The following is a 27,490-nucleotide window of genomic DNA, read 5'->3' on the forward strand; positions in this document are numbered from 1 at the left end:
ATTCATCTACTCTATATATCTCATAGATGATCATATATATCTCCTCTTTCTTCTCTTCAACTCTCTTTGAAGGTTGTGCTTCCTTCAATCCATATACTCAAATATCAGAAGTGCCTATGTGCCAAACTGACCTCTGTAATATGAAAAGCCATATCCTATCTTCAAGTAGACTGTCCTGTGATGGGAATACTACCACAAGTTCATGAGCATTAGAACCATTACAGCTAAATTTTACCTGATGCAGCATAAATAACAAACCTGGGGAATGGTGGAGTCTGTGGTATGAGTGTCCTGATTGTGATGCTGCATAATTGTTATGCAAAATGCTGCCCTATAGAAGGCTGGGGGAAGATAGAAAACCTCAGTGTTAGTTGTTAAACTCCCTGTGGCTTTACCATTATCTTAAAATAAATAGCAAACACAATAGTTCAGAAAAAAAAAATGTAATTTATGGTCAAACCTCTTTTCCCAAGATCATCTACCTGTTGTGATACCAGGGAGGAACCTTACAGATAAACTACTGTGTTAGGCATTCTCCACTATGCTGGTGTTCGAAAGTGGCATGAAGAAGTCACAGAAGTCAATGATAAATGAAAAGCTGTGCAAAGGTGGCAATGAGCATAAATTTTATTTCAGTATAGAATGTAGCAGTGGGGCTTGCGGCACGGCCGGGCCAGGAGACTCTATTCAGTTGCTGTACGAGTCAGCCACCTGCTGCAAGACCATGAGCTATTTGACAAGCATCATTTCATCCTTGTATCTGGTTGGCTATTGTGCCAGCTCCCAAGGCTAAACCAAACGTGCTGCCCTTGTTTCCTTGTTTCCATTCCATCTCTTTGCTCATCATCTGGCCTTCCCTTCCTTTCCCAGAAATTCTGAAGATCATTGACTTCACTGACGGAAGTCAGGCTTCTGACCGACTAATAAATAAGTTCACCAGTGAAAAGCCTATTTTTCATTCTGTTTAATTACAGGCTTCAAAGACACTCAAAATGGAGGGTGTCTTAGGGACAAATAATACTGTAGGCTTGGTTTACTTTCCTCCTGTTGGCCTTGGCACTGAGCCCTTCCTCTGCTTTGAAATTCATGGCTGTGACCATGGCTGCATACTAAACAGACTGTGGCCACCACAGAGCCTGCAGAGCTGTCCAGATGCAGCTCTGATAATCCATGGACCTCAATGCACAGTTCAGAGTCAGAGTTTAGTTAACTAATGTGCTCATTTGTTTCCAGTACAATTTATGTATGTGATCACAAATGGGTTCATATACCATAATTTGAGTCAGATATTGTAAACTTACATTTGGGCTTAGCCATACTACACTTCTGAATTCTAAATGTTTGACTTCAAAATTTTCCCTTTGATATTATATATGCATAAGATGGTTAGGTGGTGTGCATTGCAAAATGTAAACATAGTAAACATTCAAGAAACTAACAAAGCTAAGACTTTCTTCCTACTTCTTTTTCCTTAGACTTGCATTTCTCTTTTATGGAAACAATCACTGCTGATGATGCTATGTATTCTGTGTTATAAAGTATATGCCTTAGATTTTGCATGCACAGGGAAGCTCACAACTATGTCTCCCTATTTCTGCATAAAATGTAACATAATGTACACAGTATTCTATGATTTATCCCTTTAATTTAATGCTATTTCTAGGAGACTTCTGTACATTCATTATCTGTGTTCTTCCTCCACCTTTTAAAACCATTGTTGAGAATAACTGCTATGGCCTCCTAATATTCTGCGGGATGGGTATAACCATTTTGTATTCAACCATAATGATGGACATTTGCTGCTTTAGTGAAATGCACCACATATAGGTATAAATAGTCAATATGTATTAGATACATATTTCAATTCTTACATTTTCAATTGTATAAAAGGATGTTTCTCTATGCCTATCCATCACTTCCCACTGTATTATAAAATCATGAATACATAAACTTTTAAATAAATAAAATATTCTAAAAAAGAAAAAGAAGAATAAAGATAGTCTATAATCTGTAGAAAATTGAGTTAATACTTCAAATGTAAGTTTCTATTCTTCAAAACAAACAAAAATCCTCACACATTCCATGTAATAAAACATGCACTTGAATGTTTGAAGTTGTTTAAACAGCCACCTAGCTCTGAGGTCAGCATTTAAGGGTCATGGCAAACAGTGCCAAGGTTCTGACCTTCAACTCCTTTAGATCTTAGCACCTGTAAGCATGCACCCTGCATTCCAACCCCAGTATGCCCTTTAGTAGTTCAAGAGCCATCATGAATGCATGTTGTAGTAGAAAACACAGCATAGAGTTATACTAAGGCACTCTGGGAAAGAGAGATCACAGATTAAGCAAACGACGAGCTCAATCTTTCTAGTATGTCAAGATTCAGACCTTTCCGTGTGACGTCCACAGTATCAACAACAGGAGCTCTGTGCTTGCCACTGTTCCAGGTAACCATCTCTCTTTATGGTAGATTTTCTGAGATACACTGAGAACTTGATTTGCTATAGATTTGTCCTTGGGGCAACTTACTGCATTTAAAAGATTTCCTTCAAGAAGATGTTACCAACATCATACAGTTTATAAGATGTATCATTCTAAGATATGAAAAACAAAATATCATTGACTTTAGTCTTATTTATTCCTTATTTAGCTCCATTTCTATTTAAATAATGTGATGTGAAATTAAACCTCACATTGTTGTGCTGCAAAATATTTTTAAACTCAAAATTACTATTGATAAAGTGATGCTATGCCTGGATTAATTTAAGAAATGTTTACTGATTCCTACAATACACTTGATTCCTGACAGCTATTCTATGCTGACTTATATAGACATCTAGGGTTATTTGGTTGCTCCCCACTAGCATCCCTTTCTGACCAATAAATGCATTCTTATATTGGTGTAACTTGAGTCTGGTAGATCTGAAAGATTTAGGATTGCAGCATATGAAAACTTCCCTATACCATCTCATAAGAACCTGGGAGTCTGGCAGCAAATGCATTTGCAGTGTGGTCATAGTAATGAGATGACATTCATTCCCTGCTAGGGTACAGCACACAGAGAGGACTAGGGATTGATTGGAAAGCAAAATGCTGCCTTTATTTGTTTATCCTTTAAGCTAGATCCCAAATGATAATATCTACACATAAATGAGCTTTCTTTATGGATGATAATGGAATGTTCATTTTCCTCTCAGTTAGTATGCAAGCCTATTTGCAAGATTTGAGCAAAAGAGAATGTAACTCATGTTCTGTGCCTACAAGTTGTTCATTGCCATGCTCGCTGATGGCTGATTCAAGGCTCCATCAGCAACTCCACAAATCTCTTTGCCCAGATAAATGTAGTGGTGTAAAGACAAGGAGCTAAAGAAGATCCATCATAATGAAGGAGGGACACATGCCCACTCCAAAATCCCCACGCCCATCACTTTAAACTTTGTGACCTCTCATTAGTACTTATATGTGTATGGTATAGCCCAGGAAAAGAAGTGTTTCCAACTGGTCTCACTGAGCCATTTTTTTTTATAGCTAAATGTAAATGAGGAATCTCCTTTCTATTCTTATGATCGTTGGGTAAAAAGTTTGTACCCAATAAAGGCCTACATAGAGAACTAAGATAATTTTCGTTAGATAACTTAGGTTTTAGGCTTTCAAAGGTTTTTATTCTCCATCTTTGATAAAGAGACGGTTTTATATCTCAGTAGGAATGCCAAGTGATCTTAAATGGACTTCAACATTAAAGCATGCTATCATTGTCCCTCCAAACTTATATTTTACACTCGTTAATGCTAATGGGATTGACTTCAGTGTCCTCTTGCCGGGAATTTGTTTTCTTTGCATGAAAAGCATACTACCATGTCAGAACCTCCTTCTCCTTACTAAAGGTACCTTTTCATTTAATGAAGTGATGAGCTCAGTTAAGTTTTAATCTGTGATGTGTATACTGAATTCATGATTCTTCCCTTAGTGTTTTCTTTGTTATGCGTAATTTGAAACTGTATTTCTTCAAGTTATGTGTCAGAACATCAATAAGGTTTTCGCTCATTTTGATTCCAGAAGGACATGAATAGTATGTTTATTGTAATTCTTATAGAACTGCCACTTTTATTTTTATTTATGTATTTTTAAAATTTTTTTGGTTTACTTTATTTATTTATTTGAGAGCGACAGAGAAAGAGGCAGAGGGAGAGAGAGAGAATTGGCGCACCAGGGCTTCCAGCCACTGTAGACGCATTCCAGATGCATGTGCTCCCTTGTGTATCTGGCTAATGTGAGTCCTGGGGACCCCTTGAACTGGGGTCCTTAGGCTTCACAGGCAAGCACTTAACCACTAAGCCATCTCTCCAGCCCGAACTGTCACTTTTAAACCAACATCTTTCTTACATAAATGTTGTTAATGTTTGTCCAGGTACTTCAGTTGTAGCTTGTATGATGTTTGTGTGGTGTTAATTGCTATCTGTACCTGATGGCTTCCATAAATACTGGTTGATATTCAAAAGCCTGCTTCTCTGTTTTGAGGGGTGGGGGAAAATGCTAAGTGATGATTTAGAAAAGGTGTACTGCTTTAATATTCTGATGTGTGAGGGAAACGTGATAGCAATGAAAGGAAAAATGCAAGGTGCACAGCAGCAAAAACTACCCATAGAGAAAATAAATGCAAAAAAAAAAAAGTTTTCAATTAAACTCTGATTGTACATTAGGTAGAGTTCTGTGTGCTTCTCCTGTTAACTGCTGATTTTAAGAATCTACCCAGAGAATTTTGTTTCAATTAAACCTCTGTGCATCAACAATAAACTATGCTATGAGCTTTTAATTAAAAAAAAAAAGAAAGATATAAACCCATACTGTCAGTCTCCTGGCACTGCCTGCATCAAAAGATTAAACTGATGAGATGTTGAGATGTTATTGTTCTGAACCTGTGTTTCAGTTGGTGCTCTCGGATCCACCCTGTGAAGACAATGAAATGTAAGTAAATAGCAAGGGATTTCACGCTTTTATAGAACATTTTAAATATGTAGAAAATGAAAAGGACTCACATGGTTTGGAAAGCTCCAGAGCAGTTTCCAATGATCACTGTACTCAGGTTAAAAAAAAAAAAAAAAAAAAAAAAAAAAAAATATTTTAAATTTGGAAGGCACAGTTGTTTCACAAGTCAGAAAGTGTAAATTTCATTCTGATCAGCAGTGTTAAATAAACCAGGAATCTAGTTGGTTTCCAGGCATGTTTCTTCTTTGCTCTCCTCTGCAGAGATTTGAAAGATACCTTGAGTTCATGAAAGAATTGTGATGTCATCTACCATTGACGCACTCTCATAAGTCAAGGCAATGGTGCGAGGCAATTTGCAGAATAGCTTAGTTTCAAATATAATCAAATGAACTCAAATTTTACTGTGTTATATTTGCATTTCAGAGGACGTCTGCTATAAATTATGTGAATTCTTGATTCATCTTCCCACTTTTTGTGCTGGACACTTAATGGTTCTCAGGATTCTGTACAGGAGATATTAATTCTCATGGCAATGAGTGGGAAGTGTAATGCACTGTGGCTCAGTGCAAGTGTCAGGAAATCACTTCTGCCAAGTGCCATGCTCTGGGTGCCATACTCTGCCAGCAATCTGCTTTCAATGATCATTGAATAATACTCTTCAACCCTTGTCTATGGTCACTGCCTCTGAGGGAGGAGACAAGGGCAAGTAAGGGGCAGTCCTTATTCCTGCCATCATCACTTGGTTTCTCGTGGATCCCCTTCAAGACAGTTGGCTCACGGAATGTTGAAATGGCCTCCAAGGCTATTTCTTTGCATTAATTTTTGGGACTGTTCTTTTTGCCCTGTCTTCTGCTGTTTGACTTAACCTTACTTTTGATTGCGTGTTTATCTGACTGTGAACTACAAGGCTATCACCATCTTGCCTCCTCATTTTTGCCGTTGACCTAAAATAATGAAAGCATGTGCAACTGGAAGGATCTCAAGTGTTGAATGTAACTCTCTAACCAACATGATAAGGAAGTATGATAATGTGAAATTTTTTATGCTGACTTCATAGTATCTGAGGTAATTTCTCTCCTTTGCAAGTGCAAAAATAAAAAAAAAAAATCAGTAGCAGGAATTCTACTGGTGCTTAAGTATGACCATTTTGGTACACCATTTTGCATCAAAGCATCTGTAATATGTGTCCTTATTTATCTTCCTTTTGAGCAAAACCTCAAAACTATAGTAAATAAAATATAAAATGAAAGGAAATAAAGACAGAAAAGGCACAAGAGTGGCTAAATTCACATGAAGGTAGCACAAAGTAAGCAATGCATTGAAGATAGACATGATACCTTGAATTTTTCCATAAGATGGTCTGACTCGGATGAGTGCTTGATGAAAGGCAAGGGTAAATGCCCTTCATGCAAATAAGTTTCTCTCTTTGTACCAGCATTTATTCTAGAAATTAACAATATAAAACTATTTCTTTGATCAGAAATATCATCTTGTGATCAAAAAATATATTCTCCTTTATCGACACTGTAGAAAGTAACACACACTTTCTAACTTGCTAGATTCCACTGAAAAGCAGCCAAAGAAAAAGAAAAAGTAGAAGGCAAGGGAGTAAGAAAAGTAAACATGATATAGCCCATTACACCTAGCAATACTTTTAATCTATTCCCCTCCCCATCTATAGCCAATAACACTTATGCATAGAGTACATAGTGACTTAAAGTATATGACTATGGCATGATAAAGGAACTTGTAAGTTAATTGAGGTAATGGTGGATTTCCCAGTGATTCTTTTATTTTACTTCTTGACTCACTGGTTTAACAACTTTTCCCAAGAATTAAAAAAATAAATAAATCAGGGTATATGATGCATGCCTGGAATTCTAGCACTATGGAGGAAAACTAAGGCACAAAGATATTCACCTCAAGGCTAGCCTCAGATATGTAGAAAGTTCACAGCCCATCTGGCATATATAGAAAGACCTTGTTACAAATGAAAGAAAGAAAGAGAGAAAGAGAAAAGATAACCAATCTTTTGGTAGAGCTTAGATTTGGTTTCAGGACTGACAATTCAGTTCTTAGAATTTTCCATTATACACTTGGGGAAATACCTGAGGGATATATAGTCCATCCATCCTTTGTCCCAAATTCCATGCAATTTACCACCAATTTTGTGGTGATATGATTTACTACTCATTTTGCTCCCAAATTATTGTAGCTGAATGAAACATTAGTCTATGTTGAAGAATTATATTTCAAAAGAACAAAACCCATGAAATTGTTTATTTTGTTATTCTGGATACTATGGAAAACTCATTCCAGCTATTCACAGGGCTAATCCCTGTTTGAGTGTTCCCCTGGTTCTACGTCTGTGGGGCAATGGTATCCACTCTGTCCATCTCAGAGGACACTATATGATTTTCTCTCCCTCTCATCCTATTAACTGCTAGAATAACTGTGCCAGATCCACAGTCTGTTCTCAATTTACATATGTGATTTATTACGTTCGGTCAGCAAACTGAGCTCACTCTTGGCTTACTCTGTTTGTCAGATACTCTCCCTGCCCTCATGTCTAATTTTCTCTCAGTATTTCCTTAAGGCACTTTAGAATGGCAGGATCTTGGATGCATCCTCCATACAGTAATAAGAAGCCAGAGCTGGTCTATTGTGTTCCCACTTGAAATAACACCAGATGATAAAGGACATGACATCACAGCAGCCAGGGTACTTATATTTAAAACATGACTTTGCCACTCAGGAACAACATGCTGCACCAGTTACTTATCGTGTCTATGACAGAGAATTATCTCCTGTGGCCTTACCTTATTAACTTGAGAATTTGAAAGCAAGGAATTTCACTAGAAGTCAATGGAGTTTCTGGCATAGAAAACAGGGAAGGGGAGGTGGCAGGAGAGGAGCAAATGAGCATCTTGGTAGGATTTCTTCCTGAATTCAACAAATTAAGTAATTTGTAAATTGGGGTCCATAGATTCTAGCACTAAGAAGAAAGATCAAGTAGTCTACTCACCCATGGGGAGCAGGAACCATTTCCACAGCAAAAGAGTTAAAAAACAACATGCCTAGTTCTGGTAGAGGCAGCTTTTACCTCTTTCAACATCTACTTTCAGAAAATTGCCATCATGGCACAGGTTTTCCTCAAAGCTTTTGTCTTTTTTTTTTTTTTGTAGTCACTTCTTCCCTGTATCTTTTTTTTTTTTTTTTTTTTTTTTACTATTAGCAGCAGCATCCTAACCCTTGAGTGATAAATTCCTGCTCAGAAAAGTCACCTTTTCTACTCTAAAAATATTGCATTAATATTTGTCTAATTATACTGTTACTTCAGATTCTTTTTAAGAAGTCAAAGTTACTGTTGAAAGTTGAATATGAGAAGGAAACAGAAACTGTGGTGTGAAAAAAGGATGTTTGTGGGGAGAAAATGGGGCTTCAATGGAATCACGAAACCCTGGAATCTAGGTTAAAGTTCTTGGCCATTAGTAACACTGAAGGATTCTTTCTGAATTTCCCAAACTAAGGAATTCATAAATTTTCCCACTCTGGTTATCCAGTGTGAAGTTCATAAAACTTTGGGGATAAAAGAAATGACATTGTAAAATTCCATCACTCCCTTTTTCTACTAAAGGGTTATCTGGCCCTTTCTGTGCTCATCAGAACGTCCACCAGAGGGAGCAAATACTAAGAAAGACAACTTGAAATAAGGTTGGGTATTGTGTCAGCCCTCAAAACAATGCTAAGTGACTCAAAAATTATGATTAACAAAATGGTATACATAAGATTTAGAACTGGCTTTGAGCTATATTGCTTATCCTAAAATGGACATGGAAGGAGACCGGGTTTTCAGTGTGGAAGGGATGAAACATCTCATATCCATGACCAGGAAGTAAATGTCAAGATTCAAAATGAGAGCCTGCATTTTATTACTGGGGCGGGGTAGCATAAACATTTCCTTATATTCACTCATTATTATGCTATATTTGCAGGATATTTACATTTTACCACAACAATGTAATACTTTCTGACTACATAAATGAGATATAGACTTAAGAAAACTCAAATAGTGCAATATATTAAAAGTAAAGATGCTTACAATATTATCTTCAAGAGAAGCAAGTGCTGAAAGTTTAGCATATCTCTTATTTAACTAATAGTTATCTTGACAAATGTGTTATATTTGTATAGATTAATTGTAATTATAGTCTTAATTATATGCATAAACCTATATTAATTTTGATGACAGGATAATATTCCCTTATAGGGTATAATGCTCATTATCTTTAGAACCCTTCACCGATAGCCAGATGTCTTGGATAATTTAAAGTTGCACTTGGGTGTCCATTTTTTTCTCAGTTCCTTGTGTTTATGAACTTTGCTAGTCCCTTTAGATGCTTAAAACAAAAACAACAATGAGCAAAAACTGAGCTTACAAAGAAGCAAAAATAAGTGAGCAAAATCATGTGTCTGTGACTGATTTTGTCTTCTGTGTTTGGGGAAAATCTTTTAAGTTGGCATTTCACATGCGTGTTCAAGCATCATTCTGATCATCATAATGGTAGATGAAAGGTGCTACCTCCTGAGGAATGCTGGGAACAAAAAGTAACTGACATTGATGAATGTTCCAAGCTGAATAGCTCTCAGTGTCACTTTAGTGATGGCTGAAGATGATATGACTTTGTGTTTCTCCATCTCAGAAGCTTAGCAGGCTCTGATGGTCTGTGTCATATCAGGGTGCCATGACAGCATCTATATGTTGAGGCCTGAAAGAAATCTATCTCCATTCAGTGTGAGACACAGTGATGCACTCTTGAGATAACAGCACATACATCTCCACATTGGAGAACTTAATCTCATGGTGACCTTAGTTTTGGGGGCATCTTTCAAAAATAACTGCATTGTGACTCAACACACAAATGACTTAACCATTTACTGGATAGATCAAATTCAAAATCTCTTTGGTAACTATTATGGCCAAATACTTTCGTTCCTTCTAACCTAACTTCTTTTTTTAACCAGCTGTCTAATCATAAAGCAGCTAATTGCCTGATATTTGCTATTTCTAGCCATTCCATTAAAGATGAATATAGACTATACCCACTCTCTGGAGAATTTGAACTATAATAAATGCCTCTCCATGGCTGGATATAAAGAATAATGATGATCTACCTAATACCTATGATATGTTGGCTTTAAAATGTTAATCAATACCTTCTCATTTGATTTAGAACAAAACCTCTTAACATTAGAGCTTTCTGTTTCCATAAATAATAGTTTCAAATTTACCTGTATCCTCAAAGTCTTGGAGTAGGGACAGATGTGTGTGGGGAGCAGTTGGGTAAGAGGGTAAGTAGATAATTGCTCTTGGAAAACAGATGTGATGAGTACAAATTGCATGAAGCCCCCCACAAAATGAACTGTACACTTACTACTCTTCCTTTATTACCAGGTGTGTAAATTATAGCAATCAGCATCCTAATGGCTGGTATATCTGGTAAGGATAACCTCAACTGATTTCATAAAACATGTGGATATATATACACATGCGTCCTAAATAATTTGAGTCACCACATTAAATCATACAACCTAAGGAAATTTTAGGGGTCACGTGATCAATAGCTATAAAAATGTCACTTTCATCTTATTAACCAGTCAGTATTTGATTTTTAAGAATAAATGTTGATTCTAAAAGTACACTGTTAGTGGTAAATATAATTGTTCTATTGAAAGCTTACTAAATGACTCCTTCACTTTTGAGTATAAAAGCAATTCAAAATAAGCAGCCAACTCAGGGAAATTTTGAGGAGTAGGGGGCAGAAAGAGTGTCAGAGCAACATGTTGGGTCAGGATTTGCAGAGACATTTATTGTACCAATAACTGTGGGCTAACTCCACAAGGCATGACCCATATACCTCAACAAGGAGGGGCCAATAGGGAGGGGGTAGTTCATGGATGAGCCTAATAATGGTACCAAACTGCCTGTATTTGCTGAATAGAAAACTAATTAAAAAACAAACAAACAAACAAAAAACAGCCACCCTTTTCTAAGATGTTCCAAAATCTGTCATCTCAGGGTGGCCTTGAACTCATGGCAATCCTCCTACCTCTGCCTCCCAAGTGCTGGGATTAAAGGCATGTGCCACCACACCCGGCTGTAGATGTTCCAAATTTTAACATAGTTGTTCTAATTCTAAATTCTAATTCTAAATCTTGGCTGGAACCAGGTTGGAAATTCAGTCCTATTAATTATATTGCTAATTACTCAAAGGCAAAATCCATAACTTGTCTAATTTTGAGTCACTAATCAAAATATTTAAGTGTGTATGCATTTACTTAAATACTAGTTGAAGGAATGAAAGGAAGAAGGAAGGGAGGGAAGAAAGGAAGAGAGCAAAAGGGAAGAAGGGAAGGAGAGTGTTCAAAGACTAAAATGATAACCCTATTTGGCAGACCTGGCCCTCCCCAAGGACCAGTGATACCAACTGTAGTGGCAATGTTTAGTAATGGAAAGTTGCTCAATGTAGTTGGCATCCCATTTGGCTTGTACCCAGCTGATTTCCTATGCATTTTCCAACCTGTGATAGAAACTCTGGAATTCCTACATACATCACCTCACTCCTTTGCCATCTTTGGTGCCAGGTTCCTACTGCTGATTTTCTTGGTGGCTCTCCTTTGTGGCATAGTGCTCTTCTGTCTCCAGTGCTGGCTGAAAAAGTCCAGAAGAGATAACCCAAGATGTACCGTGGCCATTTTTGCTGTTGGAGATTTGGACCCCATTTATGGTGAGTTATCTGTACACTTCTGGACTCCCCTGTGAAACTGAAAACTTCCTTGTAAAGCAGATTTATGTAATAATAATGATATATAACTTTCAGGAGAATCAAAGACATGCATTAAATAGAGCTTAAGTAAAACAAACAAAAGCAACAACAACAACAAAAAACTTTCAAAGAAAGGAGCTGCTGAAGTAATATGTAGTTGAGGGTGAAGATAGAACCTAAACAGTCTCCTCAATCAACCAATCGAAGGATAGAAATATACAGAAAGGAACATTTCTACATGAGTGCTAGGATTTAAAAGCCAGAAGACCTTATTTCAATTTTACTATCAGTCTATCTTGCCCTGTATTTACAGTCTTAATTAATAAGCCCTTTATGACTCACTTAATTCATCAGAACCACCATGGAACCACCCCTTCCAAATTGTCTGCTGCCAGTGCGGCAATCTGAGGCCATTGGCATTGAGCAAGAGTGTCAGTCCTTATGCACTTCCTCTCCAGAAATACTCTAAGAGCCCCGATCCTGCCTCAACCAATCCCCGTTCATCTGAAACCAAGTCCTGACCATCATTTTCCAGTTTGCATACAGGGTGAATAAGTTACTACAGTAGTCAGCTCCATAGTTGATGGTTCACTTCTTCACCGTAAGCATTGCCAGCATCCAGGAACTGCTGTGAAACGTTCCTTCCATGGTAATACTTTTACATACCACAGTCTCCCTAGAGCTCTCAGTAAAACTTAACAGCTCTGTTCAGAAACTTGGGGTAGCATGGAATTTTTCAATATTTGAAATGGAGTGTGCCCTGGGAGAAGCTGCTATTAAAAGAAGGGTAAAAATAAACTAAAAGGTTTTAACATCAAAACTTAGTACTCTACAATTTAGTCATTCTTTCCACTATTGCTTCCCCTGCTGCCAAAGTAATTACTTAACAAGGACAAGGAATTATCAATTTGGGAAATGGTTATTTGGGGAAGGATAATTAAATTCTGCAATGACAAATAGATCTTTCTCTTAAAATAAAAAGCACTTTTTATATAGCATGAAGGGAAATAGGGCCACTGACCTAACAAAATGTTTGTCAAAAGGATATACATGTTAATGTAGGCGTATTTTTCTTTGTTTAACTAGAGTTCGTTGATAAATGCCATTTTCTTCCAACCAACCTTTCATTTCTGGAGAAGAACATAGAGGATTGTGAAATTATTATTATTAATTTTTTGGCCTTTCCATTCTCTCTAGATGAAGAATCTTTCACTAGTCTACCTTAACACTTAAAAGAACTCTTATCTTAAAAGACTTTCAAGTATAAAGCTACAGAACTTTGCTGTTGGAATTTGAAAGCATTTTATATGCTGCAATTGTTGCTTCGCTTGTCTAAACCTTTCCTGTTTCTTGCATGGTGGTTTACATGCATGCTATTGAACTTGCCTGAAGCAACCTTAGTGTGAAAGAAGGACTTTAACCATCAGTGTATGATCTCAGAGCTATAGGCATTAGAATGACATTCTCCATATTATCTTAAATCTTTACAAATTCCCCCCCAAAATTTGGGAAAATAATTGTTCTCTAAAATGTTAATATGACCCCAATTTTTCCCTTGTACCAATCCCTAACCACTCTTGGTACTAATTTATTATACTAGTTCCTTTTCTAATTTCTGTGAACAAAATATCTGACAAGAAACAGTTTAACAGAGGAGGGGTTTGTGCTGGCTTACAGTTGAAGGAAATATGCTCCTCCATAAGGAGAAATGCATGATGCTGGAAGTAGGAGCTGGTCCCTTTACATCCCCAGTCAAGAAGCATACAAAATGAATGCTGGTGATAAGTCAACTTCTCCTTTTTATTTAGTACAGCCCATGAAATGGTACCACCCATAGTTCAGGTACGTCATTGTACCTCAGTTAACCTAAACTTGAAACTTTCTCATTGATATGCCCAGAAATTTGTTTCCATGGTGATTGTAAATTCTGTTCAACTGAAAATATTAACCATAACAAAGCTGTACTTTGAAATTTTCTTCACAGTCACTATGAGAAATGAGAGGAAAAAATAGAAGTCACTTGAATGACACTGATGGCATATTTGACTATGAAATTGGGCTCATGAATCCTTACTATCTCAGATGTACAAATGATATTCTCTCCAGAATACAGAATGTGAGAAATGAATCATTGGAACATCTTAAGGGAGGCATTAGATTTGATATATTAACCTTGGGTTCCTCCCAGATCTTTATTTTATTACTTTAAAAGTTATTTCACTTTAATATCACCACTTGTTGCATATATTAATTGAAATATCTCTGTGCTTCTGACCTAAGGAACAGATGTTTTACAGTCAAAATCACATAAACACTGCCCTCTAGAAAGAAAAGCCAAGAGAAAAATTCTGGTGGAATATTAAAGATTGGAGTTGACTAAACTTTACATTTGCTTAAATGTGTAAGAGAGATAATTTCTTTCAATACTATTTCCTGTCAATATTACCCTGCTTTGGTTTCCAATTAACTTGATTAGAAATTCTAAATATATAAAAGAAGCCCATACTAGACCTGTGACCAGGTTTGTTACAATAGAGCTCTTTATTCTCCAGAGGAAAAGTATTAATGCCTCTGTCATACCTTACTATGGGCTGAACTACATATCCATAAAATCTGTACATCAAGATCATATTGTGAACCCCCTTATGACAGTATTTAAGTACAAGGCCTTTAAAGAGATAATTCAATTAAAACAAAGCAATTGGTGTAGACCTTAAGCCAATATTGCTAGCATCCTTCTAAAAAAGGGAAATTAGCAGACAGACAGGCACAGAAAGAAGTTAGATATTTACAAGCTGAAAAGTGAAGTGTCAGAGTAAATCATCCCTACTGACACTTGAGCTTGGATACTTTGGCACCAGAGTTGTGAGAAAATAAATTTTTGCTGCTATAGCCACCAGTCTGTGGTACTTTTTTGTGGCAACTCTAGTAAACTTATATCCCATTTTGAGTGCCAGCAGGATGAGGTGTTGTCAAAGAAAAAAGGAATGAAGAGAACAGGAGAAAATTAAGGTTGGCAAATAAGATAAGGAAGAACCAGAACAGAAGAATCATAGTATGAAGGTAAAGATATTTTAAGGACTATAATGAAAATCTATTTATTTCATAGAAGCTTTAGGTCCTCTCATCTTTGCAAGTTTAGGCCTACTTCTTCTTCCTGGATCCAGCCACAAAATGTCTTAGGTAGCCCCCTTTCTTATATTTTCCTTGCTCATCATACCTCTCCTCAATGTCCAGTCCTCCTTTCTCATATCTGTTACAACCCAGCTAAGAAGTCCATTCCATCTCCTTAAGCATCCTTGAGAGGTGTCATCCATGACCGTTTCTTACTTATTCTTGCATTCTTCTCTCAACCATCAGCTCTAGACTTATTCAAGTGTTTTTCAACCACATGTATTAGGGGTAAAAGGGTATTGCTTTTGAACCTTGTTTGAATTTCTATACCATGGTCTTTTAAAATAATATGTTTTTGAATCTGTTCTGACAACTCAACAGCAAACACAAAAGATATTCAACCACTCAAATGGGGACATGATGAGGGAGAATATTCAGACAGCCGCAGAAAATGACTTAAATGAAACTGTGTATTTTTTCTAGTATTGGTAGAGAAAGAGGAAGAGAAACATTATTTATATTCTTAATTAACCATATTAGTCCCAAATCTCTGCAATTTGTGATTAGTATACTCCATTATATAAAATGATGACAATATGACACAGAAAAGAAATTACAAGTGATTTTTAGAATACAAAAATATAAATGGATTTTATTTTGTCAGACAAATTGTGTCTTAATTTATATTTGAAAAACAATGTCAAATTAGCTTATTTTAATATACGAAGAACAAAAGGTTTGCATTTTAATTCACCGAAAATAAGGATAAACTTAACATTTTATGGAAAATAAGGTAAAAAGCTGAGTAAAGCCCATGCTAAAGAGGAAGTGGACATTTATTGATAATGGGGAGATGTAAGTTTGGTGTCTTGGAGGTAATCAGAGGACAAACAGTGCAGAGGACAAACAGTGCAGGAAGAACATCTAGTATTCATTAGGAAAGAGTGTAGGAGAGAGCAAGCCAACCAACACTTGAATGAAAAATACCAAATGAGTATGAGATCTGTATCAGTGTGCTAGTGCCTTCCTTTCTCAGAGGCTGTGCATTGAAGCTCCTTACGCCTGGAAAACTCCTCTACCTTTCCTGAGGAGGCGGCAGGGTGAGGCCTATGGATGCTCCTCTTGGGGACGCTCATTCTGCCCTCTCCTCCGGGCTGGTGTACCCAACAGTGCTGCCCTCCATCTAGCCAATCTCCCTGACCCCATTTCTTCTGCAATTGTAAAGATAATTTTCCATTTCTTCCTATTTCAGTAAAAAATAGAACTACTGGCTTTTCAGCGGCTATTAAATGTGAATGCTCTCTCTCAGCTAGGGAGATGAGGGAGGGCTGGAGAAAGACAGTTAAGAAGCAAAGCCTTGAAAACTCTGCTCGGTTCTTTCTCTAGCCTCCCCGGATCACTTTATTATTGGATCCTTCAGAGATGTTTCCCCTGTGGTTTATATTTTACATGTAGATATTTGGTGACATTTTTGTTAAAGAGAGAGTGAGCACATCATTCACATACATTCATGAAAGGGCATGATGATTGCAAATGATTTAGAATTTACTGAAAGCTATGCTATTGATATCTTGAATCTCATTATTCTGTCCTATAGCTCTGTGAAAGCTTGCCATTATTCTTAATACCCTTAAGCTATAGAAACAGAGATATTCACAGGTAAAGCGACACATTTAGTAGATGATAGAAGTATGACTCAAATTAAAACATTTTAGACATTTTAATCACTGAGATGGGACAAGAAGAAAAAGTGTCACTAGGCATGGGGATACATATCTGTAAACCCAGGGCACAGGAGAATTAGGCAGAAAGATTGCATGTTCTAGGCAGCCTAAACTGAATACTGATTTGAGGCTGGTCTGAACTAAACAGTAAGATTCTGGCTCCCCTAACCCCCACACAAAGGGTGATGGGAGAGAAAAAAGAGGAAGAAAAAGCATATTAAGTTGAACATATTGGAATTATATTTTTAAATAATCTTTATATATTTATATATTGTTTTTTGAAATTTGTTACCGGCCTTCACACCTCTCATCATCCTCATACTACTAAATACCCTGTTCTTCTCAACCAGTCTTTTGTTTGTTTTTATGTCTCTTTTTCTTTTCTTGTGTGTGAATGTGATCCACTCAATTTAATTAGAGTTTTCTGCACTGACATTGGTGGGAATTATTTATAAAAGAACATAGGGGAAAAAACGTAGCTCTCTTATATACTACTGACAATCATATCAGAAAGAAATAAGGTAAACAGTCTCATTCACAATAGCCACAAAAATGCCTGAGAATAGCCCTAGCTATAGACAACAAAAGAACTTTATAATGAACATAATGAAGAAAGAAATGGAGACAGACAGAAAATGGAAAGATCTTCCATGCTCATGCTTCAGAAGAATCACTATCATGAAAATATCAATCTTCCTCAAAAGAATCTACAGATTCAATAAATTATCAATCAAAATTCTTATACCATTACTCTCAGAGGTAGAAAAAAAAATCTTAAAATTTATAAGGAAGCACAAAAGACCTCAGTTACCCAAAACAATTCTGAGCAAAAAAGGAATACTGGTGGAGATGTTGCCATATCTGATTTCAAATGGCACTAAGGAAACTATATTGACTTATAGAAGAATGAACTTAAATTATTATCTCTTCCTGTACAAATAAAATCAACCCCAAATGGAGCAAGGGCCTCAGTATATGACCTCAAACTCTTAGTATGCAAGAGGACAATTTAGGGAGTACAATCCAAGATATGGGCACAGGGAAGGACCTACTGAGTAGGACTCTGGTTGTCCAGGAAATACAGCAAAGAGCCAACAAATAGGACCTCAGGAAACTAGAAAGCTATTGAATAACACAGGAAACTACAGTGCAAATCAAGAGGCAGACTATAGAATGGGAGAGATTCTTTGCTAATTACACATCTGACAGAGGATTAATGTCTAGACTATCAAAGAATTCAGAAAGCTAAACATCAAGAAGATGGAACAACCAAATATTGGACTATGGAACAGAACAGAGAGTTCTGAAAAGAAGAAATACATTAAATGTGTTCAACATCCTGAGTCATCAGGGAAATGCAAATTTAAAGTCTGAGATTCCAACTTATGCCATTCAGAATGGCCATCATCAAGAAACCAAATGACAAGAAATTCTGGCAAGGGTGTGGAGGAAGGGGGTGGTTCTTATTCACTGATGATAAGTGTACAAACTGATGCAGCTTCTATGGAATTATTATTAGTAATGCGAATCATGTGAATGCTGGCTATATCAATGTAGTAGTCAAAATATTGTTTTGTTTTTTTCAAAAATTGAATAACAATTTTAACCATCAGGTTTGGGCAAAACTATAGGACTTATTAAAAGAAAAAAAAATCTGCCTCCCTCATTTCCAACCACATGCAATTATATGTAAACATGCTTTAGAAAAAAATTATGAATTGATATATCTTCAATTTTCAAGTTTCCAAAAAACACTGGGTTATTTATGTTTGCTTATCAATTGAACAATTGTAGTTTTCATTACAAGCTTATGTGAAGCAGCATATTTTGCAGTGAGGACATAATGAAATCTTTTTGCTGCAAAGAAATAATTGTTAGGATTTTTTCCCCTGGAGCACAGCATTGAAGATGTCAGTAAAAGAAATAAATTGGAGTGCAGGGCATCGTGGCACATGCCTTTAATCCTAGCACGTGAGAGGCATAGGTAGGAGGATCATGATGAGTTAAGGCCACCCTGAGACTTCATAGTGAATTCCAGCCTGGGCTAGAATGAGGGCCTACCTCAAAAAACCCCCAAAAATTGGAGTAAAAAATATAAATATAAATATGTTGCACCAAAACTGTTCTGACTATATCAGGAGCACCAGGAAAGCAGTCAGCTTTCATTACAAGTATTCAGGTTGGAAGGAATTACAAATATCTAAGTGAAGGAGACATTTTAACAATTTCAACTCGATTTAATAAAGTATCTCAACCTCAGCTGGTGTCAACCTAAGTTCATGAACTCCAAAAAGCTTTACTATATATTTTTATATAGCATTTTATGTTATGTCTAATGACAATGATTAAACCATTGTTTAATCATTAAAATGGAGTAAAATTAATATTGTACATAACAAAATCATGAATATTCTTCACATAACAAATATGTGATATAGCAATAAACCTTTGCAATATTGCATGTCTCATTTTGTACACTACACATTCATTTTAACTTACATTTGTTACTTATCTAAATTAATTTCTTGTGGTACCAAGGAAGGATGGAGCCCCCAGGGCTTTGTATATACTCACCCAGCATTTAAGCTACATCCTTAGATTATTAGCTTCAGTTTTATAGAGATAGATATTATCATTATGGTTTCATTGCAGACAAATGCTGAGCTTAAATAACTATTATTTAATAGCATAGAGATGACCTATGCAGTTAAGTATCCTTTCTGTAAGTACAGTGCTGATCTAAGAGGTGAAATTTATATTCTTAATATGGTTCTATCTTTCACATATTATATTAATAACTGAATTGTTATGTCTGACTCTGAGGGCTGGCAAGATAAGAAGTAAGGCAAATACATATTTATGAAAAGCCATCACTGTTATCACAGTGCACACAAAGCCATCCTTCTGGGTAATCCACATCTGGATCCCAGCAGTGCAGCTGTTGCCTAATAAGCAACTGCTCTGAGTTTGGTTCATAATTGGGGCATGTTCTTTGAAATTCCCCCATGCAACAAGTCTGAAACCTTTAAAGAAGGTCAAAAAACTTCTGTAGGTGACAGAAAATAGTTTTGGCTTTGCCAACTCTGTAGTTTTCATGGGAACTAATTACCTATGTCATTGTAGTCCAAATGCAGAAATAATCAATATGTAAATGATTGAGCATGGTTGTATCCTAATAAAAGGTAATATATAAAAATGTTGAGGACTAGCTCAAGAATCTATATTCTTTAAAGAACAAGTTATGCTTGTTACTACTCTTTTTGGAAAGAAGAACTCCAATCAAAGTCAAGTAAAAACCGAGGTTAATAAAAATATGCATATAAAGAGAAAGTGATATAATGTTAATATTGATTTCCTCAGTGACTCAATAATAATCTTCCAGGAAATACTGATATATTTCCAAAAATTGTTATTGGAACAAATTGAAGGTCTCTCAAAGTTACCAGTTTGTGGAAGAAAATGGTTGTTTAATGGCTGTGAACATAATGTCAAAGTCAAGAACATTGTTATGATCTTTTTTTTTAATATTGAATGTCTTCTATTTTTTAAAATTTTTGTTTATTTTTATTTATTCATTTGACAGTGACAGACAGAGAAAGAGACAGAGAGAGAAATGGGCACTCCAGGGACTAGAGGCACTGCAAACTAACTCCAGATGCGTGCGCCCCCTTGTGCATCTGGCTAACATGGGTCCTGAGGAATCAAGCCTCCAACCAGGGTCCTTAGGCTTCACAGGCAAGGGCTTAACCGCTAAGCCATCTCTCCAGTCCTTGAATGTCTTCTCTTTATCATGTCAAGATACTTTAAATGAAAACTTTTACCATTTATCTAGCATGCTTATTATTTATTATAAGGAAACATTTACATGCATTTGTTGCATATTGAGAACATTAGCCCCAAGCAATGAAGTTCACTGGTGACTGTTCACTGTTCCTAGTGAGGCTATGTCTCATAATGGGACTGCCAGGGGCTGTTAGGGGCCTAGGAAAGTCCTTAAACCCCAAACCCTAGGTTTATTTATAATTTTAATCAAAGAATTGAATTAAAAAAGAGGACTGAGAAGGATAATTATCAAATTATTATATTTAGTGAGGGAAGAACAGAGCCAAGGGCACCCACGTGGCCGGAGATCCCACCTAGAGAGCCTTGGCAAACCATGGGATGAAAAGAGAGAAAAGAAAGTTTAAGGAGGTCCTGCCATGTGGGGAGCTTGAGGTAATAAAGAACCCATGTGGAAAGTAAGGGCTATGAGGTCCTCCATAGGGACCTGGGCCTAAGCCTGGGTCAAGCCAGCTCAGGTCCAGTTGAGGGAGAAACTCACCCACAGATGGAAGTTCCCAACTGTCCTTCCCTTGTAAAGGTATTTATATCCTTATAGTGGTGGGCTGTCTTCCAGCTCAGGTGAACCAGAGGGATTAGGGCTAGAGGCTGTCTCAGGAAGGGGTAGGCTCTGACACCAAGTTCCAGGGGCTGAACTTCACCAGCCACAATGTTCAAATCCTATGACAGACCTCCCTCCTGGAAGGGGTCTTGACTGTTTGTGACAAAACAGATCTAGGGAACTAGGTAAGAGATAAGTCAGACCATCTTTGATTTCTAGCAGGTGTTAAACTTTCCTGCCTTTTTTACCTTCTGCGATCCAGTCACACTAATTGTACACCCTTCTCAGGACTATTAGCTTAAACAAATAAGTGTTCAGAGAAATCCTAATTTGTGATTCTAAAACAATTCTTTTTTTCTAGTTTTAACTCCTAGCTTGTCAATGCTTCCTGATGGGTTAGCCAGCAATGGTATAATCAGTTCATTCTAGGAAATGTTCTTGCTATGTTGACAAAGCTATCAATGCAGAGAGAAAAATAGTTTTATTTTTTTTTCTCAAGGGAACAAATAGTTATAAGTTATATTAATGATACAACAAGTCTTTCTGTTTCTTTCTAGGTACAGAAGCAGCTGGGAGTCCTCTTCAAACTCAAAATGCTGGATTGCACCCCATTCCATGTTTTGGCACATTAGGTCCCCCACCTCCCTATGAGGATATTCTAAAAACAAGTCAATTGTAGATCTGCATCATCAACAGAATAGAAACATTTGTTACCCCAGAAGATCAAATTTAGGAATAATTCTTTCACTTAGTGGCAGTGCCTAGAGATCTATTCACTGGTCTTGACAAGCAAAAAGAGACAACAGGGTGGATGTGAATAAGGATATGGACATGGGAAAGAGGCTGTGGTCCTGGAGGTGTTTTGGTGATGAGTTAGTGGACTCCAGCCAGCACAGCTTTGCCATTTCTTCAGTTAGACAACAAAGTTGGCATTTCTTCATTGGTACTCAAGGAGACAGAAACTGGGGCTGGGAATCATTTCCATTAAGCTGAGTAGCCCAGGGCCTTGCACATCACATGTCTGTCTTCAGTTGTCTGTCCTTGAAAAGGTATCATATTTTAACAATGGCTCAAGACAAGCTTCAGGAATGTCCAATCCTGGAACCAGAAAGAGTTAGTGTAAAAGGTGAGACAATGAAGAAAAATATAACTTTGGGACTTGAAGGAGGAAGTCAAATGAAAGAGGAAAATATTGTAAGTCTAGTTCAAGGAGTTTTTATTACTCAGTTGGAGGAAGAAGAAAGTGTAAACAGAATGTAACTACAAGCCTAGGAGATAACTCGAGGCATGAGCCATGTGTAATCTCAGTGTGGGAGGAGAGAGAGAAGGCTTTTATCTTACTGGCTGAATGTGAACTTGGCGGCTCACAGTCTTTCTCTCACCCCTCAGATTTGGCATTTTTTATAGCACTGTCAAAAGAAAGCTTGGCTCAGAGGCTACTTTTCAGGTTGCTGCTCTGGCTGCAGAAGTGGCCTTGAGACTTCTTCAGTGCCATATCATATTCAGCTAACAAATCTTTGCCTTAAGACACTTGACATATACTTTCACTGATCAACAGATATTTCAAATTTGACTTTGCAAAACTTATTTCCTAATCTTTTCCCAAATCTACTTTTTGACAAACCTTTTCCAGCCTTCCTGTTTCTCAGGATAAAGGACTTAGGTCAATCCTTATACCTTCAATTTGCATTACTTTCTGTATCAACATTGCCAAGAAATCTCGATAACTCACTCTCAGAGCGTCTAGACAATAAAGGCTACCTACCTGCCGCAATTATGACATGAGGTACCACTCTGTCCTTGCCACGCCTACAATAGATGCACACTGGTCTATTTGCTCCCACCTACTTCCTTTCATGTGCTTACCACACAGGATCCTGGGTAATTTTTGTAAAGTTTTGGAGTAGTTATAGTTTTTCAGCAATATTGAGCAGAAGATACCAGCATTTCCCATGCAACAGGCTTTCAACCACGTCTACTTCCATATTATCACATCTGACAACAGAAGGGTACATTGGTCATAACTGATGAGCTCACATGGACACATCATTATCACCTGTACTCATTAGTTGGCTCATTGCAATGACCTGGCAAGAAGCAAGTTAAGAAAGTAAGAGTTTATTTCTGTTCGCAGTTCCAGGGGATTCGAATCCCTCATAGCAGGGAAGCTATGGCAATAGCAGCAAGAGGAAGCTGGTCATATTCACTCCACAGTGAGGAAGGTGGGAGTGATGAATGCTGCTGCTCAGTTCGGTCTCTCCCTCTTATACAACCCAGGATGCCTAGGCCGTGGAACAGTGCCACCCACATTTATAGCATGTCTCCCCACCTCAAATAACCTAAGGTAGAAAATGCTCCAATGACATTTGTTTCCATGGTGATTCTAAATCTGACCAAATTGACAACTGAAATTAACATCACAGCAGCCAATATCCATACTCCATATTGTCTCATTCTTGGTTTTGTATCCTATGGGACTGGCGGTGATCTTTTCCACAACTGGATAGTTCCACTGCTCTACACATTCCTTCACTGTGCCTATCCTCACTTCTCTCTCCTTTCTAACTCATGACTGCCACTGACCTTTTCATTCTCTCCATAGTTTTGCCTTTTACAGAATATTATTTATTTGAGATTATACAAATGCAGCCTTTTAATCAGTTTGGCACTTTTGACTTCTAAAAACATATTAATTTCCTCCATGTCACCCATGACTTTACAGCCCATTTCTTCTCAGAGTTAAATAATATTCCATTTCCTAGATATACCATCACTTAATTATATGCTCAGTTACTGGAGGATAACTTGATTGGTTCCAAGACTTGGTATCATGAATAAAGCAGGATTTTTTTTTTTTTGTACAGACATAAATGCTTAAATCTCTAGGGTAAATGCCAAGCAAAATTATTGTGTTAGTTTCTTTTTTAAGACACTACTAAATGTTATCTTCTAACTGGCTATAAAATCTATTGCTTCTTTCAGCAATAAATGAGAATTCCTGTTGCTACAGCATCCTTGTCAGCCTTTCGTGTCTGTGTTCTGGATTTTTACCACTCTAATAGATTTGTGGTATTATCTCATTGTTCTCTTAATTTGCACTTATCTGATGATATGTGGTATAGAATGACCTTTGATATAAATAGTAACCTTTTACAATGTTAGGAGGATCTTGCCCCTGAACTAAACTCAGATGAAATTCCACCTCAGAGAAAGAAAATGGCAAAACCCTCTATAAACAGACCCATATGATTTGTTCCTCTCTTGTTTTTTTCTTTCACTTTATGTTCTGTTTTACTCATTCATTCTGGGAATGCTGTACCTGACCCTGTGGGTGTGTGTATGTCTGTACCCTCAAACCTGCATCACTCCCTTGCCTCCTTTTACTTTTCCTTCAAAAGTTACCATCTCAATACAGTTCCTTCTGCTCTCCCTGCTTAAATTGAAGCTTCCTTGGATTAACTGATAAGTAAACATTGACTCAGAAATGGTACTTGCTTGTCCTGGGACTATAGGTCATTAGACTGTGATCAAAAATAGAGACCAGGGCCGGGCGTGGTGGCGCACGCCTTTAATCCCAGCACTTGGGAGGCAGAGGTAGGAGGATCGCCGTGAGTTCGAGGCCACCCTGAGACTATATAGTGAATTCCAGGTCAGCCTGGGCTAGAGTGAGACCCTACCTCAAAAAACCAAAAAAATAAAAAAAAATAGAGACCAAATATTATTTTTCTTTCAATTTCTATTGCAGGTGTTTTTCTACTTAGACGTGTTGTTTTCAAATGTGGCTAGGAAAATAAGGAACAGATGACAGGAGGTAATAATTCAGTTCATCTTAGAGTTCTTTGTTGTATATTCTGAGATATGTCCTTAAAAATTAATTCCATGTATGGACCAGGCCATGGATAGAATACACAGCTAGAAAGAGTCCAGAGGCTCTGGCAAATGGAATTTACCAAAGAAGCCAGTGAATGTCAGAGTTGAAGCAATCAGTATTTGTTCCAAGTAATGTACAAAGATGTTTTAATGTAAATTTAATAATACTACATACATGACATATTTTTGTTGTTTATATGAAAGTGATTAGGTTTGAGGTGGTAGAAACAAGTTAGTTTTCCTAGAAACTGTCCAGATCACACTCTCAATAAATATCAAAGCCTGCATTTAATGTTTAAAAAGTATCTGATTGTCTCCTTTGTGTTAAAACTTCTGCAGCAACAAAAGTTACTGTTAATAGTAATAGCAATGGAGTTTCCAGAGCATTCCTTTGAACCAAATGTGGCTGTTGAATATTACTAACTTTGCAGGCAAACTTGGAAACTCACTGTAAAATATTCCTTATGGTCCAAAAGGCCCATGTCAATGATAACATTATAACACTGATTCAGAACCTATGATTATCATAATATTTTGAAAATAAATTTAAAAGGATAAATCTGGGCTCAAGAGATGACTTAGCAGTTCAGGCTGTTGCCTGCAAAGTATAAGAACTCATGTTCGACTCTCCAGGTCCCACGGAAGCTAGACACACGAGGTGATGAAGGTCTAAGTTTGCACATGTGCACAATGTGAAGCACATATCTGGAGTTTGATTTCAGTGGCTAGAGGACCGGCTGTGCCAATTTTTTCTCTCTGTCTCTTCTCTCTCTTGTTCTCTTTCTCATAAAGGCATGTGACACCATGCCAGGCAAAAAACAAACAAAAAAAAGATAAGTGTGTTACTTTTCTATTATTCCTAAAAAAACTTTAACACTAGCTTTTCATAGCTCTATAATATTTTAAACTGAGTTTTCATATTTTAATTCTATTTTTTAAAATTTTATTCTCATGCTAAAGCTTTTATATCAGATATTTCTTACTGCTACAGGGTTTAGCTCTTTCTATGATCAGCCACAAGAGGGCATGAAAGCCTATCTCTAATTCTAGCCAATTAGCTAGATTTTCATTTCAGGGTAAAAGATGCCATGAAGTTGCATTATTTGGGCTACTGATTATTTTTAACAGCTCACAGAAGAATGGGAAACTACTGAGACTAAAATGTGCAAAGAACAGAACAGTAATGAAGCTCAGATTTGCTAAGAGGAATCTGGCCCTTCACCTTATAGTCCTTACTTTGAAACTGTGCTCCAACAAGATGCCTGCCAGCAACAGTGTGAGCCTGAAACACTTTCCTCCTTGACGATGAGGCCTCAGTGGGTGGGCTGCCGGCAAAGGCATGGTAATCATTGCATAAGATGCTCATGTAGAATATAGTATCCACAGCACTGACCCTTATAGGTCAGATCCTTCCTTTTTTACTTGACCATACCTTTCCTTTAATTTTCAGTTTTGTAGTTTCACATTTACTGCACTTGTGTGAGGAGCACAACTTTTACAAAAGACAACCTTCAAATTCAATACCTTTGGGGGAAATGAAATAGAGCTTGGATAGGACTGGATGGCAATCATGTGGACAGCCAGATGAATCTCACCTAGAATATTGCATTTAAAGCAAAATGTGAAATACTTCAAAATTGTGTAAGAGCAAAGGAGATAATGAAATGTGTTGGCCGTGAGACCTCATTCTTGAGAGAGATTGTTTCTCTTTTTTTTAAATCAGAACAAAGCAAGAGAATACAGTATATATTATAAAGGAATCTTTTATTTCTAAATTCATTTTGCTCTATGATTTTGCACAAAATAACTCCACACAGGATTTTTTTTAAATATATATTTTTTTTTTCCTGGCAGAAAATATGTTTTGTATTATTTCAGTAGCTTTGGTTGTGAGTAAATGAAATAAAAATAACACCCTTTACAAAATATCTTGGTGAAAACACAATGTATTTGTATTGCCCCATTTAGTTATTTTCCCTTAAACATTATGCCAGTCTACGTGTATGATCTGACTTACAAAGGAAACAGTATACATCAGTCAAGATGTCAAAATTCTATAAAGATAAAAATGATATCGCTCAGATGTACTGAAATGATTGATCAATACTGATTGTTTAATTTTATTTTCACTTTTATTGAGAAAGTATAGAGTGATAGGATGTAATAACTGAAATGTTTTTATTAGTCTTCTGTCTAGTAATCATTGCCTTTTTTGTAGTTAATAAATGAAGAATGTTGAGATAAGAAATGAGATTTAAATATCTCAACAGTGTCAAAACATGTCACATGCTAGATATCTCTAAAATGTTACATTTTTTCATGAATGAGCAAATGAGTTTGAAATTAACACATTGAAAATATGCTAAGGAGGGGAAGTTTATTCAAAGGCTGTATTCATTGACAGTAGATAGCTACTAATAAGGGTTAGACTATAGCTATCAATGCTATATAGATTATATAGGTGATTATATAGGTGATAGATAACTGATGTACATAAGTAAACATGACCTATACAAATTTTACTACTATAATGTTTTTATTTCATTGTGAAACCAATGATAACTACCTTGGAACTTCAATTACTTAAA

General features: G+C 36.7%; 1 protein-coding gene across 2 annotated transcripts; it reads left to right on the forward strand.

Moving 5' to 3' along the window:
* The first annotated feature begins 2,273 nt into the window (after positions 1 to 2,273).
* On the forward strand, positions 2,274 to 23,884 carry Tmem207 (transmembrane protein 207). Of its 2 annotated transcripts, XM_004654521.2 has the most exons (5): positions 2,274 to 2,447; positions 4,928 to 4,965; positions 10,442 to 10,486; positions 11,632 to 11,774; positions 21,590 to 23,884. In XM_004654521.2, exons 1-5 carry the CDS (start codon positions 2,373 to 2,375, stop codon positions 21,709 to 21,711), a joined length of 423 nt encoding a protein of 140 aa, XP_004654578.2. In that variant the 5' UTR covers positions 2,274 to 2,372; the 3' UTR covers positions 21,712 to 23,884. The 2 variants fall into 2 exon arrangements, with proteins under 2 accessions (XP_004654578.2, XP_045006576.1); XM_045150641.1 differs by lacking the exon at positions 10,442 to 10,486.
* The last annotated feature ends 3,606 nt before the right edge of the window (positions 23,885 to 27,490 follow it).

Source organism: Jaculus jaculus, chromosome 5 (assembly GCF_020740685.1).
Source record: "Jaculus jaculus isolate mJacJac1 chromosome 5, mJacJac1.mat.Y.cur, whole genome shotgun sequence".
NCBI lineage: Eukaryota > Metazoa > Chordata > Mammalia > Rodentia > Dipodidae > Jaculus > Jaculus jaculus.

Bases quoted from the DNA above. Each gene is read 5' to 3' on its own strand.
- Tmem207 (XM_004654521.2), top strand. From the start codon at position 2,373: ATGTCAAGATTCAGACCTTTCCGTGTGACGTCCACAGTATCAACAACA. The intron at 2,448-4,927 runs GTAACCATCTCT...CCTGTGTTTCAG, and splicing joins TGTGCTTGCCACTGTTCCAG to TTGGTGCTCTCGGATCCACC. The intron at 10,487-11,631 runs GTAAGGATAACC...CTTTGGTGCCAG, and splicing joins CCTAATGGCTGGTATATCTG to GTTCCTACTGCTGATTTTCT.